Source organism: Bufo bufo, chromosome 7 (genome assembly GCF_905171765.1).
Source record: "Bufo bufo chromosome 7, aBufBuf1.1, whole genome shotgun sequence".
Taxonomy (NCBI): domain Eukaryota; kingdom Metazoa; phylum Chordata; class Amphibia; order Anura; family Bufonidae; genus Bufo; species Bufo bufo.
In genome coordinates, this window is record NC_053395.1 from 175,651,929 (window position 1) to 175,672,322 (window position 20,394).

The following is a 20,394-nucleotide window of genomic DNA, read 5'->3' on the forward strand; positions in this document are numbered from 1 at the left end:
GTCTCAAAAATGCACCCATTTTTGACCAGTAGCGAGGGTCTAACAATGTGGATAGCCAGCAGTCAAAGAAATCGTTAACTGCCTTCCTTTGCTCATACAGGTGGTCTAACATATGAAACGTGAAGTTCCAACGGGTGGAAACGCCACATATCAGACGATGTTGGGAAAGAGAATTTTGCCTTTGCAGCTCAAGGAGGGTGTATTTTGCACGGTAAGAGTGGCTGAAGTGCATTCACAGTTTCCTTGACATTTTTAACAGCTGTTGTAGTCCAGTGAAAGACTTGAGGAACCAGGTGACAACCAGACTGAAGATGTGCGCCATGCAGAGCGCATGTGTCAACCCTCCCTTATGCAGCACAGACAAAATGTTCTTCCCGTTATCAGTAACCATGGTTCCTGTCTCCAGTTGGCAAGGGGACAACCAGTATTCGATTATTGATGACGCAAAGCAGTTCCTCCCCGGTGTGGCTCCGTTCACCAAGGCTGATCATGTGCAGAACCGTGTGACAAGGACTAGCTTTGCATAGGTGATATGATGGAGAATCACTGTGAACTGTGTCTAGAGGGCAGGGTGAGGACAAGGTGGAGGATGATGAGACAGAGGAAGACATTAACGCAGAAATCTCAGCATTACAACGCAAAGGCGGCATTGCCATCATCTGGCCAAGTTGCTGGTGTGCCTAATCAGGAACTACATTTACCCAATGGGCTGTGAACGTATATTGCACTTTTGACAATAGTTACAACTCCATAAATCAGCACTGGTGTACCAGACACTGATAGGCCCAGGCTCGGACTGGCCCACCGGGGAGGCAAGAAATTGCTCGGTGGGCCCCCAGTCTCCTGCTCCCGACATAAGATGGAGGAGTAATTATTTCTCCTTTCTCAGGGGAGATAATTATTGTAACCACTAGGTGGCAGGATCGCACAGTGATGCAGCCTCCTACTGGTGTACATTGTACAGGAGGCTCCGCAGTATCTTCTAGACTTCTGGGGCTGCTGGCAGTGAAGGAGGAGAGAAGGTGTCTGCCTCCTCCTGCCCTCCCTGCTGTCAGAAAACTGTGGCTGCTGGAGAGAAGGACTCCTCTGCGGTGCTGGGCTGATTTCTCAGGGGTGTGACAGTAGTGAGCTGTAGGAGACTGTAAGGGGGAAATAGGGGATTTGCTTATAGCAGACACAGATCTATAAATGTGTGCTGCTCTCTGCAGAGTTCAGAGTGGCATTGGGGGGACTGCCCTAGGTCCCCCCAATGTCTCTGCTTTAGGTGCACCCCCATAAGTTCCCCAGCTCCAGAAGCCCCCCAATGCCCCCACTCTAAAAGCATCCCTAATATTGAATCTTCTCCAATTGCTCCCCTAATAACCCTGCAGCTGCTACAGGATCCCCACTATTACCCTGCCCCAGGTGACCATAATGCCTCTGCTTTAGGTGCACCCCCATAAGTGCCCCAGCTCCAGATGCCGCCACTCTAAATGCACCACTAAATTTGCCTTTTCTCTAATTACCGCTGCTCCAGGATCCCCACTAATACCGTGCCTCAGGTGACCCTAATGTCTCTGCTTCAGTTATGACCCTCCGTTTGTGCCCTTTGATCACGTTACTCCTCTAGCACCTTTGCTTGGGCTTTGTTAAAGGTTGTGACCTGCAAAGGGAGTTGGACTTCTGCCCGAAAAGTTCTGCACAGTGCGTCACATTCTCCCGTATTGACACGTATGGTTTACATGGCGGCAGTGATGATATTCTGCATTTACAGGCATCACTGCTGTCATGTAAAGAGATATTGGTGGTGGAGGATTTAAAGGGGTTGTGCAGGTTTTCAAGTTATCCTCTCCACACCATAGGGCATAACTATATGAATAGCGGGGTCCGATTCTGCAACCCCCACTGATCCCAGGAACTGGTCCTGTTCCCCCTTTTTATGGTGTGACACATACGCCCTGCTGCTCCATTCATTCTCTTTGGGACCACTGCAATTAGCCAGCGCTGTACTCCGCCATCTCCGGCAACCCCATAGAGAACGGACGGAGAGGTAGGGCATATGCTCGAACTGCCACTCAGTCAAGGGGGAAAACTCTGCTAATGCACCGTTTGCCATCCACGTCCGTGATCCGTGGTTCCAGTCCTTCAAAAAAATATTACCTGTCCTATTTTTTTCGTGGAAAACGGTTCGCGGACCCATTCAAGTCAATGGGACCGCAAAAAATGCGGAGGCACACAAGATTGTCATCCGCGTCTGCGCGTCCGTTTTTTTCTTATCATTTGCATGGCAAACCTGTCTTAGACTTTTTTTTACTTTCCTTTATGTCTGGTGGTCCTCCAAAAATCAAGGAAGACACAGGGAAACGTAATGGCCATGCGAACATACAGACATGGAATGCACATGGAGTAATTTGTTTTATGCGGCCCCATTGAAGTGAATGGTTTCACATACAGGCCACACAAAAAAAATAGGGTCTGGACACTACCATTAGACGACATTGAAATAGATGGGAAGAAACGTCAGTCTCCTGCTGCTGACGTTGACAAGCCCTGACTGCTGGAGAGGGGTGCAGGCCGGTGGGAGATGCAGCGGTCGTTGCATCAGGATGTAAGACTAAATGAATGGCATGGTTTTCCCATGCCACTTTATGGTGAGGCTCTATGTGTTGACGCAGTGCCGTCATGCCAACATTAGCACCCTGGCCGCGCCTTACCGTTTATTAATCTTATACTGCCAAGTATCGCATTTTCCCTCCACTACTGCGTGATGCAGCCCATAAAAAAACAGGCCCTTGTCCTACGCAATGCAGCGCAAGGCAAGGGGCGCATTGGAGTAAGGAAATTCTCCGATCCTTCTTTCCTATATGCTAAAGGAGTGAAGGGGAGCTTATGTCCAGGTTCAGTCCTGAACTGGACCACAGCTTTAAGTAGTTTGAACTTGTCTTTGTAGTTACGTTCTCATGCGACGCACTTGGGATGGGGAAACAAAATGTACAATTATGTTCTAAATAGTAAAACACTGAGTACATTTGCCACTGCTTAGGAATTGGGGATATTGGTGTTTAGTAAACTTAACTTTAGTAATCAGTGCCAGGTAGCTGCTGGCATAGATACTCAGGACAAGAGAACGGTTTTGCCACACTTGTTTTGGCTCAACCCTAGAGCCTTTCTTAAGCAGCTCACTGGCTAGGGTTGAACCGAAACGTTGCATATCCACATGGGTGAATAAAAGTATTTTTTCATTTTTACTGATTTTGGAGTGCTGCCTTTTGCTATTTTGTATACTGGGCAATAGTCTAGCCCCCCTCAGAAACAAAGTTAGACCAATCTCCAAACAATATGAAAAAAGTACAGGTGCTCGCTACCATGGCTGACAAGCAAAAGCAACTATGTAACTATAGGCACATAGGGGGTCATTTATTATCCAGAACCACGCCTATATTAGGCGTATTCCTGGTGCAGATTGCGATGCAATGATTATTTGCGCCACAATCTGCAACTTTCCCCAGCTCACGCCATGTCTAAAAAAAGTGGGTGGGTGTGGGCAGGGAAGGGGACAGGCTGGCAGGCCCCTCTCATTTACCATTTTCTATGCCTGTTTTTTGCATAGAAAATGGTCTAAATCTACGCCGGCAAGGAAGCCGTCCTACATTTAGACGGGAGCTGGACACGTCGAAGTTATGTAGAGACCGGCACCTTATCATAACTTTGGCGGATCCACCACAAGATACAGGAATTATTAAGACCGGTGTCTAAAACGCTGTTCTTAATAAATGGCCCCCATAATTTTTATTATTTGCTAGTTTAGAGATTATCTATCTATGAAACTAAAAATTCTGCAGCACTCCAAGCAGTCAAAAAAAACTATGGGATCTACAGGGAGTGCAGAATTATTAGGCAAATGAGTATTTTGACCACATCATCCTCTTTATGCATGTTGTCTTACTCCAAGCTGTATAGGCTCGAAAGCCTACTACCATTTAAGCATATTAGGTGATGTGCATCTCTGTAATGAGAAGGGGTGTGGTCTAATGACATCAACACCCTATATTAGGTGTGCATAATTATTCGGCAACTTCCTTTCCTTTAGCAAAAGGGGTCAAAAGAAGGACTTGACAGGCTCAGAAAAGTCAAAAATAGTGAGATATCTTGCAGAGGGATGCAGCACTCTTAAAATTGCAAAGCTTCTGAAGCGTGATCATCGAACAATCAAGCGTTTCATTCAAAATAGTCAACATGGTCGCAAGAAGCGTGTGGAAAAACTAAGGCGCAAAATAACTGCCCATGAACTGAGAAAAGTCAAGCGTGCAGCTGCCAAGATGCCACTTGCCACCAGTTTGGCCATATTTCAGAGCTGCAACATCACTGGAGTGCCCAAAAGCACAAGGTGTGCAATACTCAGTGACATGGCGAAGGTAAGAAAGGCTGAAAGACGACCTCCACTGAACAAGACACACAAGCTGAAACGTCAAGACTGGGCCAAGAAATATCTCAAGACTGATTTTTCTAAGGTTTTATGGACTGATGAAATGAGAGTGAGTCTTGATGGGCCAGATGGATGGGCCCGTGGCTGGATTGGTAAAGGGCAGAGAGCTCCAGTCCGACTCAGACGCCAGCAAGGTGGAGGTGGAGTACTGGTTTGGGCTGGTATCATCAAAGATGAGCTTGTGGGGCCTTTTCGGGTTGAGGATGGAGTCAAGCTCAACTCCTAGTCCTACTGCCAGTTTCTGGAAGACACCTTCTTCAAGCAGTGGTACAGGAAGAAGTCTGCATCCTTCAAGAAAAACATGATTTTCATGCAGGACAATGCTCCATCACACGCGTCCAAGTACTCCACAGCGTGGCTGGCAAGAAAGGGTATAAAAGAAGAAAATCTAATGACATGGCCTCCTTGTTCACCTGATCTGAACCCCATTGAGAACCTGTGGTCCATCATCAAATGTGAGATTTACAAGGAGGGAAAACAGTACACCTCTCTGAACAGTGTCTGGGAGGCTGTGGTTGCTGCTGCACGCAATGTTGATGGTGAACAGATCAAAACACTGACAGAATCCATGGATGGCAGGCTTTTGAGTGTCCTTGCAAAGAAAGGTGGCTATTTTGGTCACTGATTTGTTTTTGTTTTGTTTTTGAATGTCAGAAATGTATATTTGTGAATGTTGAGATGTTATATTGGTTTCACTGGTAAAAATAAATAATTGAAATGGGTATATATTTGTTTTTTGTTAAGTTGCCTAATAATTATGCACAGTAATAGTCACCTGCACACACAGATATCCCCCTAAAATAGCTAAAACTAAAAACAACTTCCAAAAATATTCAGCTTTGATATTAATGAGTTTTTGGGGTTAATTGAGAACATGGTTGTTGTTCAATAATAAAATTAATCCTCAAAAATACAATTTGCCTAATAATTCTGCACTCCCTGTATTCTGTCTTGTTCAGTGCAACATATCTACCTACCTAATCTATCTACTGTATCTATCTACAGTATCTACTATATTTGTCTATCTACAGTATCTATCCATCTACCAAATAACAATCAGCTATTTGTTTCTCTTATTGATCGATTGCAGGAACTAATAGTGTGACTCTTTCCTGTAAATGAAATGAATATAAAATTGATAAAGCACAGAGAAAAGGACCCAATTTGGACGCTCCTATGGAAATATGATGAAAGCATGTAAATGGTCAGGATGAAATCCCTCGGAGAGCGACCATTACTGGGATGTATTGTTGTCGTGTTTTGAAAAGAGAGAAAGAGAAAATAAATAAATAAAACAATAATCCCCTTCAAGCAAATTTCCACTGGATTAAGCACGGTTTAACCCTGGCTATATTCCTGTAGATTCTGGTTATGGAGGCTGGCTGTCTACCCAGACAAAGCCTGGATTAACTGCAGTGAGGAACCACAAATCAGCAGCTGGGTCCCTGTTTAATACTAGCAAACGAAAGCCTGCTCTTCTAATGCCTGACATTTCCAATTACACATAGATATATATTTCTTGTTCCAGCACAGGTACACACAGTAATTAAGTTCACAGTGTGTTTAGGGCTTTGTCAAAGCTAAAAGGGTTTTCTAAACTGGGACATATTATTACGAGCGTGATAGCAAAAGCAAGTATTTTTTTCCCATTCCATAGCTACTATGTTGCTGCAGGATATAGTTGCAAAGCGTCCCAGCATCTCTATTCTGCAACTTGTCTCTAGGGAAATCTCTCTCAAGCCTCGTTTATCGTTCATTGGCCATTCCCACCCCACCTCCTCCTGTCTTTCTACCTTTGCTCCCCCAGGGACCATCACTTCCACTTCCATAACTATCCCATGCCCCTTTCTTATTCTTTCTACTGCTGACTCCTGCTCAATATGCAGTAACCTCCCTGGGCTTTGATCTTTCTCCCTCTACTTTCCGATATCAACAAGATCTGAATGAACTATATAAGTTTGCAACTTTCTAAATCTTATTATGGATCTTCTTTTTCATCTAGCGCGGCCCCATCTGGATGACAGGAGATTTGTCTAATGCTAGACTGCTATTGTCTTGTGGCCTCTCTCATCGTGATCAAAACCAGTAGCTTTCTATTATGAGAATGAATGGTGACAAATGCCTCTGACTGTGATGTATTTCACTGCTTGATAAATAGTGATATGTTAGAGGTGCTATATCTGGATGTGTTACCATTTTCACATGGGGCCATTGTATTATACAATAGATCTTCTCTTTTATACAGGGATCTTTCTTCTCTTACATGTGCACACATTAGGTATACTTAGAGATGGGACAATCCCTTGTCAATGAAGAGCACCGAGAGGCCATTGCAAGTTAAAGTTATCGTATCCTGAAGATTACTGTATCTTTAAAGGGGTTTGGTCACAAAACATATTCTACATTTTTCAAACCAGCACTTGGATCTGAATATTTTTGTAATGGCATGTAATTAAAAATGTAGTATCGCCACTGAGTTATTCAATGAAATGTATCTGTAGTGCGCCACCTGCTGTTTGCTCTTTACCTTATTTTTGTCCATCTCACTAAGCTGGTCGAACGTGCTCAGTTTAAATCTTTAACTGTTTGAAGCTGTGGCAGTTACAGGGAGAGAGCTGCAGCAGAGAGGACATGCCCCCTGAGCTGCCAGGCTGAAGATAATCTAGCAGAGCAATTGGAACACTTAATGCGAAGATCTCTGTATCCATGTGAAGTACAGGGCTGGTTCTAGCTTTGTTAGAAAGAGATCGTCATGTACGATATGATATCTGATTTTCATTTTTTAAATCAATCATGTCTTAACCCCTTTAAGGCTAAATTCATATCAGCACTACGGTATTCCAGAGTAGCAGACTACTGGAATTAATGTGTCCAGCACAGTCATCGGGGCCCGTCACTATAATGAAATCTGATGGGTTTCCGGCATAAATCCAGATTCTCTGCCCAAAAAATACCTCTTCGTGCAGCTATATTTTTCCAGCAGAAAGCCTGCTGGAAACCCAAGCTATCCCTTTATAGTGAATGTGGATCCGGCAGGTTCTGGCAGTATCCGGCTATGCCAAATATGGTAATTCTGGTAGTCTAATTGGCTGGAATTACACGTGCAGTTTTGGGTGCAGTTTTTTTAGCCAAACACAGGAGTGGAAACATGCAGAGGTCCAGCCATGGATTACCAGAGGACATTCAGTATGAAATTAGCTATATACATACACTTACCTAAAGAATTATTAGGAACACCTGTTCTATTTCTCATTAATGCAATTATGTAGTCAACCAATCACATGGCAGTTGATTCAATGCATTTAGGGGTGTGGTCCTGGTCAAGACAATCTCCTTAACTCCAAACTGAATGTGAGAATGGGAAAGAAAGGTGATTTAAGCAATTTTGAGCGTGGCATGGTTGTTGGTGCCAGACGGGCCGGTCTGAGTATTTCACAATCTGCTCAGTTACTGGGATTTTCACGCACAACCATTTCTAGGGTTTACAAAGAATGGTGTGAAAAGGTAAAAACATCCAGTATGCGGCAGTCCTGTGGGCAAAAATGCCTTGTGGATGCTAGAGGTCAGAGGAGAATGGGCCGACTGATTCAAGCTGATAGAGCAACGTTGACTGAAATAACCACTTGTTACAACCGAGGTATGCAGCAAAGCATTTGTGAAGCCACAACACGCACAACCTTGAGGCGGATGGGCTACAACAGCAGAAGACCCCACCGGGTACCACTCATCTCCACTACAAATAGGAAAAAGAGGCTACAATTTGCACAAGCTCACCAAAATTGGACTGTTGAAGACTGGAAAAATGTTGCCTGGTCTGATGAGTCTCGATTTCTGTTGAGACATTCAAATGGTAGAGTCCGAATTTGGCGTAAACAGAATGAGAACATGTATCCATCCTCTGATGGCTACTTCCAGCAGGATAATGCACCATGTCACAAAGCTCGAATCATTTCAAATTGGTTTCTTGAACATGACAATGAGTTCACTGTACTAAAATGGCCCCCACAGTCACCAGATCTCAACCCAATAGAGCATCTTTGGGATGTGGTGGAACGGGAGCTTCGTGCCCTGGATGTGCATCCCTCAAATCTCCATCAACTGCAAGATGCTATCCTATCAATATGGGCCAACATTTCTAAAGAATGCTATCAGCACCTTGTTGAATCAATGCCACGTAGAATTAAGGCAGTTCTGAAGGCAAAAGGGGTCCAACACCGTATTAGTATGGTGTTCCTAATAATTCTTTAGGTGAGTGTATATACAGTACAGACCAAAAGTTTGGACACACCTTCTCATTCAAAGAGTTTTCTTTATTTTCATGACTATGAAGGCATCAAAACTATGAATTAACACATGTGGAATTATATACATAACAAACAAGTGTGAAACAACTGAAAATATGTCATATTCTAGGTTCTTCAAAGTAGCCACCTTTTGCTTTGATTACTGCTTTGCACACTCTTGACATTCTCTTGATGAGCTTCAAGAGGTAGTCTCCTGAAATGGTCTTCCAACAGTCTTGAAGGAGTTCCCAGAGATGCTTAGCACTTGTTGGCCCTTTTGCCTTCACTCTGCGGTCCAGCTCACCCCAAACCATCTCGATTGGGTTCAGGTCCGGTGACTGTGGAGGCCTGGTCATCTGGCTCAGCACCCCATCACTCTCCTTCATGGTCAAATAGCCCTTACTTTCAAAGTTTTCCCAATTTTTCGGCTGACTGACTGACCTTCATTTCTTAAAGTAATGATGGCCACTCGTTTTTCTTTACTTAGCTGATTTTTTCTTGCCATAATATAAATTCTAAGAGTCTATTCAGTAGGACTATCAGCTGTGTATCCACCTGACTTCTCCTCAACGCCACTGATGGTCCCAACCCCATTTATAAGGCAAGAAATCCCACTTATTAAACCTGACAGGGCACACCTGTGAAGTGAAAACCATTTCAGGGGACTACCTCTTAAAGCTCATCAAGAGAATGCCAAGAGTGTGCAAAGCCGTAATCAAAGCAAAAGGTGGCTACTTTGAAGAACCTAGAATATGAAATATTTTCAGTAGTTTCACAATTGTTTGTTATGTATATAATTCCACATGTGTTAATTCATAGTTTTGATGCCTTCAGTGTGAATCTACAATTTTCATAGTCATGAAAATAAGGAAAACTCTTTTAATGAGAAGGTGTGTCCAAACTTTTGGTCTGTACTGTATATATATATATATATATATATATATTCTACTGTAAAGAGCAGAATATAAAATCTGTGGCAAAATCCACATTGAAATCCTCAGATTTCAGGTCATTCCAAGTGCAACCTTATGAAGGCTACAGTCAACCCACTTTCTTCCTCATCTCTATGAAGAGTGTCTACACCAGGCATGCTCAACCTGCGGCCCTCCAGCTGTTGAAAAACTACAACTCCCATCATTCCCTGACAGCCTACAGCTATCATCTTACAGAAGGGCATTGTGGGAGTTGTAGTTTTACAACAGCTGGAGGGCCGCAGGTTGAGCATGCCTGGTCTACACCTTGATTCTGGACCTGACAGGCCTACTACTCAGTTGGAATTAGCTGCCAAGCACAACATTTAGGTGTTCTGCATGTGCTAAGCTGATGCCATCTGCTCAAAAATGACTTTATATTTGCTGAACAGGGACTCAATGTCTGGAACATGTCCACCGAAAACTTAAATAATCCCCTAAACTGCTGCTATGCTGTCATGTTCTAAAAAATCATTTCCCAAGTGAAAAGTGTGACATCTACAGCAGCGTGTCTTGTGACGAGCATGTGAAGACAGCGACAAGGATGTTTTCTTGACACATTATTTAAATATCTCATCACCTTTTCAAAAAATACACCTTAAGTTAATAAAAGTTAATGAAAAGAGAGAGAGAGAGAGAGAGAGAGAGAGAGAAGTCAGTTCATCTAAAATTATTATTCTCTTACCTTACTATATTTCAAGGGAAGAACTGCCTAATAGGGAGCCCGTCAGGAAGGCCATGCAGCCTTCTGACCAGCCCACTATGATTGACACGTCTGTCCCAATATAAACAACAGTAGAGACCTGAGCTGGTTGGGGGAAACTCAATGCAAGCCTTCCCAGAGGATACTTCTCCCCAAGCCTAGCACTAAACAAGCAAGACAGTGTTAAAACTATGGGGCACATTTATTAAGACCGGCGTTTTAAGCCCCTGTACTGGTGGTGGATCCGCCGAAGTTACGAAGAGGCGCCGGCCTCTACATAACTTTGAAGCATCCTCCGCCAGTTCTAAATGTAAGACCGCTTACGAGCTGTCTTACACTTAGACCATTTTCTATGCTTAAACAGGCCCGTCCGTCCCCTAACCTTCCCCCACCCACAATTTGAGACCTGGCATGAGCAGGGAAAAGTCGCAGATAGTATCGCAACTAACCGTTGTGCTGCCATTTGCGCCTGAAATACGCCTAATTTAGGAGTATGTCAAATTAGTAAATGACCCCCTATGTTTTCCAAAACTTTACCTATAGTCTTATATTGGTAGCACAGACTGAACAGTGTTGCAGTCTGCACATGTTCCACTGACAAGGGGCATGGTAACACCCCGTTGTCAATGCATTCATACATTTCCAGGAGAAATAACAGAAATGGCGCCACATAGAGTTCTAAGAAAAATGTGCTCCAGAGTTGATATTTAATGAGAAATCCAGGTATTTACTTACAGACATGTCAGGAAAGCTTCTCTTAAAGGAGTTATCCCATGACTGATGTAAAAACAATGAAAATCAGACATCATATAGTACATAAGAATCTCTTTCTAACAAAGCTAGAACCAGCCCTGTACCTCACATGGATCCAGAGATCTCCACATTCATTGCTCTGCTTGATTTATATCAAGCTGAAAGCTCAAGGGGAGTGTCTTTTCTGCTGCTGCTCAGGGGGCGTGTCCAAGATCTCCCTATCACAGCTCACGAGGCGTGTCCCAGCCCTACCTATCACAACTCAGGAGGCAGTTGAAGGATTTTACTGAGCATGTGCGGCCTTCTCAGTGAGTAGGTCAAAGAAATAAGAAAAAACAGGTGGCGCTATACAGATACATTTTATTGAATAACTCAGTTGCTATGCAAAATTTTTATTTACATGCAATTACAAAAGTATTCAGATCCAGGTGCTGGTTTGAAAACTTTAGAATATTTTTCATTGTCCAACCCCTTTAACCCCTTAGGGACGCATGACGTACCGGTACGGCATGTTTCCCGAGTCCTTAAGGACCCATGACGTACCGGTACGTCATGGCTTTAAATCGCGATTCCGGCGCCGCAGGGGTTAATCGGAACGGGATGCCGGCTGAAATCATTCAGCCGGCATCCTGTAACAACGCCGGGGGGGGGGGGGGGTGTCGGGGGGTGTCATTTGACCCCCCCGTATCGGCGATCGCAGAAAACCGCAGGTCAATTCAGACCTGCGGTTTGCTGCATTTCCGGTCCATTCGGGTCTCCGGTGACCCGAGGAACCGGAAAAAGACTGCGATCGGTGGCGTGATTATACACCACCAATCGCAGTGCGAAGATTTGAAGAGGCGGTGCTGGCCCTGGTGCTGAATGCTGCTGTCCAGGGTGCTGATTGGTGCAGGGGAGAGAGGCGCGAGATTCAAACTTCCTGCCCTCCTCTCTCCCCTCTTCCTGTTCTGCGCGAGCACCCTGCAGCACCAGCTCCTGAGTCCCCCTAATCGTCATCCATCACCCTCCTGCACCCATCGCCCTCCAGGTAGGTTAGGGTCAGTGAGGGAGAGGCACCGTTAGGCAGGAATAGAAGGGAAAAGTTAGTTAGAAAAAAAAAAAAAACAGCACTTTTATCTAAACTTTTTTGTTTCAGCTTTCAGACCCTAGACCCCCCCCTGCCACTTGCCCCCCCCCACCACCACTTTTTTTCTGCGTGCGCTGACTGGCCAGCACTCTTAGCGTCCGGCCACTGTTAGCGCATCGCCCGCCCCACCGCTGATCAGCGTTGTACCGCTGATCAGCAAGTTTGAACTTTTTTTTTATTTATTTTTTCCTAACACTTGCCCATTTTTTTGCTTGGACTTTTTAGTACGCGAACACCCGTGCCCCCACACTCACAATAAAGGTTTACACACACGCACATACACACACATACTCATGGCCCGCCGGATGTTCTCGGTGGAGGAGGCATACGCCCAGATTGCCTCCGACTCCGAGAGCCCCAGTGAGGATGAGGATGACCCCACGTTCCTTTTGTCATCCGCATCCTCCTCATCATCATCTGATGATGATGAGCCCCCAAGGCGGCGGAGACGCCGCCAGGTGGACCCAGGGGCCCCACATGCTAGGGATTCTGTGGCCCACCCTAGTACGAGCCGCCCTGGGGTTCGTACTGGTTTCCCAGCCCACCAAATAAGCCCACCGGAGCCCCCTGCCGATGAACTTAGCTGGTGTCCCCCAGTGGACTTTGAGCCCGAGATTACGGATTTTGCTGGCAATCCAGGAATCCAGATTCCCACAGTGAGGTTTACTGAAAATGGACTTTAGTTTTTTCAGTAGCCCATTTGTGAATCTGATGGTGGAGCAGACGAACCTGTACGCCCAACAGTTCAATGCTCAGCACCCGGGCTCATTTTTGGCTAGACCCGGTGGCTGGACGCCGGTCAGTGCAGCCGAGATGAGGACATTTTGGGGCCTCGTGCTGCGCATGGGTCTAGTGCAAAAACCCAGTGTCAGGCAATACTGGAGTGGGGACATCCTCTACCAGACCAGACTCTACAGTATGGTCATGACACGTTCCCGGTTTGAGGCCATCCGGAAATGTCTGCATTATTCAGATAATGCAGCATGTCCCCCGCGAGGTGATCCTGCCCATGACCGTCTGTATAAGATACGGCCGGTCATCGATCACTTCAGGGCCAAATTTGAGCAGGCCTACGTACCTGGAAGGGAGGTCGCGGTTTATGAGTCTCTCGTTGCGTTCAAGGGGAGACTCAGTTTCGCCAATACATTCCCACAAAGCAGGCGAGGTATGGCGTGAAGCTATACAAAATTTGTGAGAGTACCTCAGGGTAGACTTTCAAATTTCGTGTGTACGAGGGGCGAGATTCCCGTATTCAACCCCCAGAATGTCCCTCCACTATGGGTGTTAGCGGGAAACTTGTGTGGGACCTTATGTACCCACTGATAGATAAGGGTTACCACCTTTACGTGGATAACTTTTATACTAGCATTCCCTTGTTCAGGTCCCTTGCTGCCAGATCCACGTTCGCTTGTGGGACTGTGCGGAAAAATCAACGCGGCCTCCCTGCCCACCCCCTCCAGGTACCTATCCCCAGGGGTGAGACCCGTGCCCTTACCAGTGGAAACCTGTTGCTGGTCAGATATAAGGACAAGAGGGATGTCCTTGTACTGTCCACAATCCACGGTAACAGCACCACCCCCGTCTCTGTGCGAGGTACCGCGGCAACGGTCCTCAAGCCCGATTGTATCATCGACTACAATCGGTATATGGGAGGAGTTGATCTCTCTGATGAAGTCCTCAAGCCATATAATGCCATGCGCAAAACCCGGGCATGGTACAAAAAAGTTGCGGTCTACTTGGTACAGGTTGCCTTGTACAACTCTTGTACATTATCCCTGCACTGTGACATCAGTGTATACATTATCCTTATACTGTGACATCACTATGTACATTATTCTTGTACTGTGACATCACTATGTACATTATCCCTGCACTGTGACATCACTGTGTACATTATTCCTGTACTGTGACATCACTGTGTACATTATCTCTGCACTGTGACATCACTGTGTACATTATTCCTGTACTGTGACATCACTGTGTACATTATCTCTGCACTGTGACATCACTGTATACATTATCCCTGCACTGTGACATCACTGTATACATTATCCTTATACTGTGACATCACTATGTACATTATCCCTGCACTGTGACATCACTGTATACATTATCCCTGCACTGTGACATCACTGTGTACATTATCCCTATACTGTGACATCACTGTGTACATTATCCCTGTACTGTGACATCACTGTGTACATTATCCCTGCAATGTGACATCTCTGTATACATTATCCTTATACTGTGACATCACTGTGTACATTATTCCTGTACTGTGGCATCACTGTGTACATTATCTCTGCACTGTGACATCACTGTGTACATTATCCTTATACTGTGACATCACTATGTACATTATCCCTGCACTGTGACATCACTGTGTACATTATCCTTATACTGTGACATCACTATGTACATTATCCCTGCACTGTGACATCACTGTGTACATTATCCCTGCACTGTGACATCAGTGTGTACATTATCCTTATACTGTGACATCACTATGTACATTATCCCTGCACTGTGACATCACTGTGTACATTATTCCTGCACTGTGACATCACTGTGTACATTATCCCTGCAATGTGACATCTCTGTATACATTATCCTTATACTGTGACATCACTATGTACATTATCCCTGCACTGTGACATCACTGTGTACATTATCCTTATACTGTGACATCACTATGTACATTATCCCTTCACTGTGACATCACTGTATACATTATCATTATACTGTGACATCACTGTGTACATTATCCCTGCACTGTGACATCACTGTGTACATTATCTCTGCACTGTGACATCACTGTGTACATTATCCCTGCACTGTGACATTATCCCTTCACTGTGACATCACTATGTACATTATTCCTGTACTGTGACATCACTGTGTACATTATCCCTGCACTGTGACATCACTGTGTACATTATCCCTGCAGTGTGACATCACTGTGTACATTATCTCTGCACTGTGACATCACTGTGTACTTTATCCCTGTACGGTGACATCACTGTGTACATTATCCCTGTACTTTGACATCACTGTGTACAATATCCCTGCACTGTGACATCACTGTGTACATTATCTCTGCACTGTGACATCACTGTGTATATTATCTCTGCACTGTGACATCACTGTGTACTTTATCCCTGTACTGTGACATCACTGTGTACAATATCCCTGCACTGTGACATCACTGTGTACATTATCTCTGCACTGTGACATCACTGTGTACTTAATCTCTGCACTGTGACATCACTGTGTACATTATCTATGTACTGTGACATCACTGTGTACTTAATCTCTGCACTGTGACATCACTATGTACATTATCTCTGTACTGTGACATCACTGTGTACTTTATCTCTGCACTGTGACATCACTGTGTACATTATCCCTGTACTGTGACATCACTGTGTACATTATCCCTGCACTGTGACATCACTGTGTACATTATCCCTGCACTGTGACATCACTGTGTACAATATCCCTGCACTGTGACATCACTGTGTACATTATTCCTGTACTGTGACATCACTGTGTACAATATCCCTGCACTGTGACATCACTGTGTACATTATCTCTGCACTGTGACATCACTGTATACATTATCCCTGCACTGTGACATCACTGTGTACATTATCCCTGCACTGTGACATCACTGTGTACATTATCCCTGCACTGTGACATCACTGTGTACAATATCCCTGCACTGTGACATCACTGTGTACATTATCCCTGCACTGTGACATCACTGTGTATCCAAACAATGAAGTTTTAAATTTGCCAAATATTTTTTTAACCCAACTCGCTCTGTCCCTCTTTGCTGGCTACTTTCACACTTGTGTTCGGAGCGGATCCGTCTGGTGTCTGCACAGACGGATCCGCTCCTAAAATGCAAACGTTGGGATCCGTTCAGAACGGATCCGTCTGCATTATAGTTCAGAAAAAATTCTAAGTGTGAAAGTTAGTCAGACGGATCCGTCCTGACTTTGCATTGAAAGTCAATGGGGGACGGATCCGTTTGCAATTGCACCATATTGTGTCAACTTCAAACGCATGTGTCCCCATTGACTTACATTGTAAGTCTGGACGGATCCGTTTGCCTCCGCACGGCCAGGCGGACACTAGAACGCTGCAAGCTGGTTCGGGTGTCCGCCTGCTGAGCGGAACGGAGGCCAAGCAGAGCCAGACTGATGCATTCTGAGCGGATCCACATCCCCTCAAAATGCATTGGGGCTGTACGGATCCGTTCGGGGCCGATTGTGAGAGCCTTCAAACGGAGCTCACAAGCGGAACCCCGAACGCAAGTGTGAAAGTAGCCTAAATGTCCCTTTTTTCATTTAAGGTACAGATTTATAGATCAATATTGTAAATGTAATAATGCAAATTATTCACCTGGTTCCTCTCTATATACTAGAGCTCGCCTTGTATATTCATTTATTATTTGATACACTGGATTTTAGAAGTTTCTATCTTCAGATACTTTTTGCTCTATAATGCGCTATTGCAGTGTAACAGATCTGCAGGAGAAATGATCTCACACACAATGAACCACAAGTGTCCTCTCTGGTTAGCTTCCCAACTAAAACACTGGTCAAGTTAAGCCACACCCCCAAAGGGAGCGAGGGCGTGGCTTAACACTGGGATAATGTGGCTCCCAGTATTAAAGGGAACCTGTCACCTGGATTTTGTGCATAGAGCTGAGGACATGGGTTACTAGATGGCCGCTAGCAGATCCGCAATACCCAGTCCCCATAGCTCTGTGTGCTTTTATTGTGGGAAAAAAACGATTTGATACATATGCAAATTAACCTGAGATGAGTCCTGTATGTGAGATGAGTCAGGGACAGGACTCATCTCCGGTTAATTTGCATATGTATCAAATCTTTTTTTTTTTTTTACACAATAAAAGCACACAGAGCTATGGGGACTGGGTATTGCGGATGTGCTAGCGGCCATCTAGTAACCCATGTCCCCAGCTCTATACACAAAATCCCGGTGACAGGTTCCCTTTAATAGTGCCCCCAAGTTATATTTATGCCTCCATTAGTGCCCCCAGAATTAATAATGCCTCCATTAGTGCCCCCAGAATTAATAATGCCCCATTAGTGCCCCCAGAATTAATAATGCCCCATTAGTGCCCCCAGAATTAATAATGCCTTCATTAGTGCCCACCAGAATTAATAATGCCCCCCATAATAAATAGTGCCCCCATTAGCGCCCCCTATAATAGTGCCCCTATTAGTGGTCTCTGACTGTCCAGTAAGTTGGAGGTCTGCCCTATTGTACATGCCCGCTGCACCACCGGGGACAGGACGGCATTTATCCCCCCGCGCGCTCCCGTTCGCTCGGAGAGATGGCGTCGCGCGCTCCCGTGCGTTTCCCTGGCAGCGGAGGCCCTGATGCGGACACCCACCTGTCACCCCAACTCCGGGGCTCCACAAGTGACGGTATGGGGGAGAGGCTGCGCCTGCCCGGGCTCTACCGGCGGGTGAGCGCCTGGAGCGACAGCGGCGAGGACTGGAGGAGCAGCTCTGCCTCCGTGTGCCGGGGTGACCGCTGGGACGCGGGGAGCTCGGGCAGTGAGCGCTCCGGAGCCCGGCTGCACAGTGACCCGGACGAGCCGTCCTCCCCGGGACCGCACGGCGGCCGGCCGGCTCCTCTGCTGCGCGGGATATTCCAGATCCAGAAGAGAAGCTGCGACGTCTCCCTGACCGGCAGCCGCCTGCTGTGGAGCCCCGTCCTGCCCGAGCACCCGGGTGAGTGTGGGCGGCCGGGAGGACTGCGACTCCCAGCCGCCGGGAGTTTAGTTTCACTGCCCACCTGAAAGGGCAGCCCCATACAGACCAATCGCTTACAGCTAGATGTTCATTGCTGGGAAAGCTGAGTGACCTCTGCTTACAGAGCAGCAGTCACTCAGCTTTCTCACTTCTAGTTCCGTGGTGATAATGCCCACTGGGCCATGCAGGGGGTCTGGTGCTGCCCCTGTGGAGGCTGTAATTGTGGCTGGCACTCCTCCTCCTCCTCACAATAATAGGAAGTGAGTGCTGCCCATAAAGGGTTAAACTAGTGGGCGCTCTAAGAGCACCCAGAACCAGTCAGGGTTTGGGCTGGGGCGCAGGATACGGTAGGTGAGCATCTAGCTGAAAGGGAGGTTTGGGAGGAGCTTGGTGAGCTGTCAGCCAATCAGCACTGCTGACAGCTCAGGACTCTTTCAGTTGGATGCCCATGTAGAGGATACGGCGCCCCGGACTCTGGATGAAAGGATTCTCCTGTGACTGTCTGGAACCGGCGACCCGTCAGTGGGATAGGCCGTCAGTGGGGGAGTATGACATCTGACAGCAGAACAAAGGCGCTGGGGCGTCAGGTACCCATGGCTCCTGCAGATATGGAGGTGGTAGATCACTAGCCGAAATAAACAGCCTTCTGGCAACTGCTTTTATTATAAAACCCCTTAACCCCTTCACATCCGGGCCATTTACCCCCTTCCTGACCAGGCCTAATTTTGAAAATCTGACATATCTCACTTTATGTGGTAATAACTTTGGAACGCTTTTACTAATCCAAGCCATTCTGAGATAGTTTTCTCGTGACACATTGTACTTCATGATTACAAACTTTGTTAACCCTTTAGGTGTTCCACAAGAATTAAAGGAAAGTGGAGATGACATTTCTAAATTTCACTTTTTTAGCAGATTTTCCATTTTAATCCATTTTTTTCTTTAACACATCAAGGGTTAACAGACAAATAAAACTCAATATTTATTACCCCGATTCTGCGGTTTACAGAAACACCCCACATGTGGTCGTAAACTGATGTACGGGCACACGGCAGGGCGCAGAAGAAAAGGAGCGCCGTATGGTTTTTGGAAGGCAGATTTAGCTGAACTGGTTTTTAGACACCATGTCCCATTTAAAGCCCCCCTGATGCACCCTTACAGTAGAAACTCCCCAAAAGTGACCCCATTTTGGAAACTAGGGGATAAGGTGACAGTTTTATTGGTACTATTTTGGGGTACATATGATCTTTAATTGCTTTATATTACATTTTTTGTGAGGCAAGGTAACAAAAAAATCGCTGTTTTGGCACTGTTTCTATTTTTTTTTTTTACAACATTTATCGGACACGGTAGATCATGTGATATTTTTATCGAGCAGGTTGTTACGGATGCAATGATATCAAATATGTCTACTTTGTTTGTGCCTCCATTTTCTGAACGCCTTATTTTTTTATTTTTCTGCCGATCGTTTTTTTGCAGGAAGAGTTGACATTTTTATTGGTACCATTTTTGGGTACATAGGATTTTTTGATCATTCATTATTACACTTTGTGGTGCAATGTGACCAAAAATTTTTAATTTTGGCACAGTTTTTATTTATTTTTACAGCGTTCACCCGAGGGGTTAGGTCATGTGACATTTTTATAGAGCAGATCGTTACAGACGTGGCAATACCTAATATGTATACTTTTTCTTATTTATTAAAGTTTTACACAATAATAGCATTTTTGAAACAAAAAAATGATGTTTTAATGTCTTCATGTTCTGAGAGCTATAGTTTTTTTTATTTTTTGAGCGATTTTCTTATGTAGGGGCTAATTTTTTGCGGGATGAGGCGACTGTTTTATTGGTACCATTTTATAGGACATCAACGCCTTTTTAATCACTTGGAGTTGCACTTTTTGTGATGTAAGGTGATAAAAATGGCTTTTTTTGACACAGTTTTCTCTTATTTTTTTATGGTGTTTATCGGACAGGGTGGATCATGTGATATATTTATAGAGCCGGTCGTTACAGATTATTTTTTCTATTTTTAACATTTTTTTTTATTACTTAATTGGGGAATTTCTTTTTTTACATGTGAAACTTATTTTTATTTTTTAAACACTTTATGGTTTTTTTTATTTTTATTTTAACCTTTGCGTCCCTCACAAGGTCATACAAGACCTTTGGGGGACATTTAACTTCACATTTTTTTTCCCACTATTGATTTCTCCTGTAACTGGGGCTGACATAGTAGCCCTGGTTACAGGGGAAATACACCCCCCAGAGAGGCTGTACAGCCTCAGTGCAGGGCTGATC

The 20,394-nt window shown here is 45.1% G+C and overlaps 1 protein-coding gene across 1 annotated transcript in view; it reads left to right on the plus strand.

Annotated features, from left to right (window-relative positions):
• Nucleotides 1–17,669: 17,669 nt before the first annotated feature.
• CERKL (ceramide kinase like) overlaps nucleotides 17,670–20,394 on the plus strand; it is a 139,874-nt gene continuing 137,149 nt past the window's right edge. Inside the window, exon 1 of the mRNA XM_040441505.1 lies at nucleotides 17,670–18,072. Coding sequence (XP_040297439.1) covers nucleotides 17,670–18,072 — 403 coding nt within the window. The remainder of the gene's footprint in view (nucleotides 18,073–20,394) is intronic.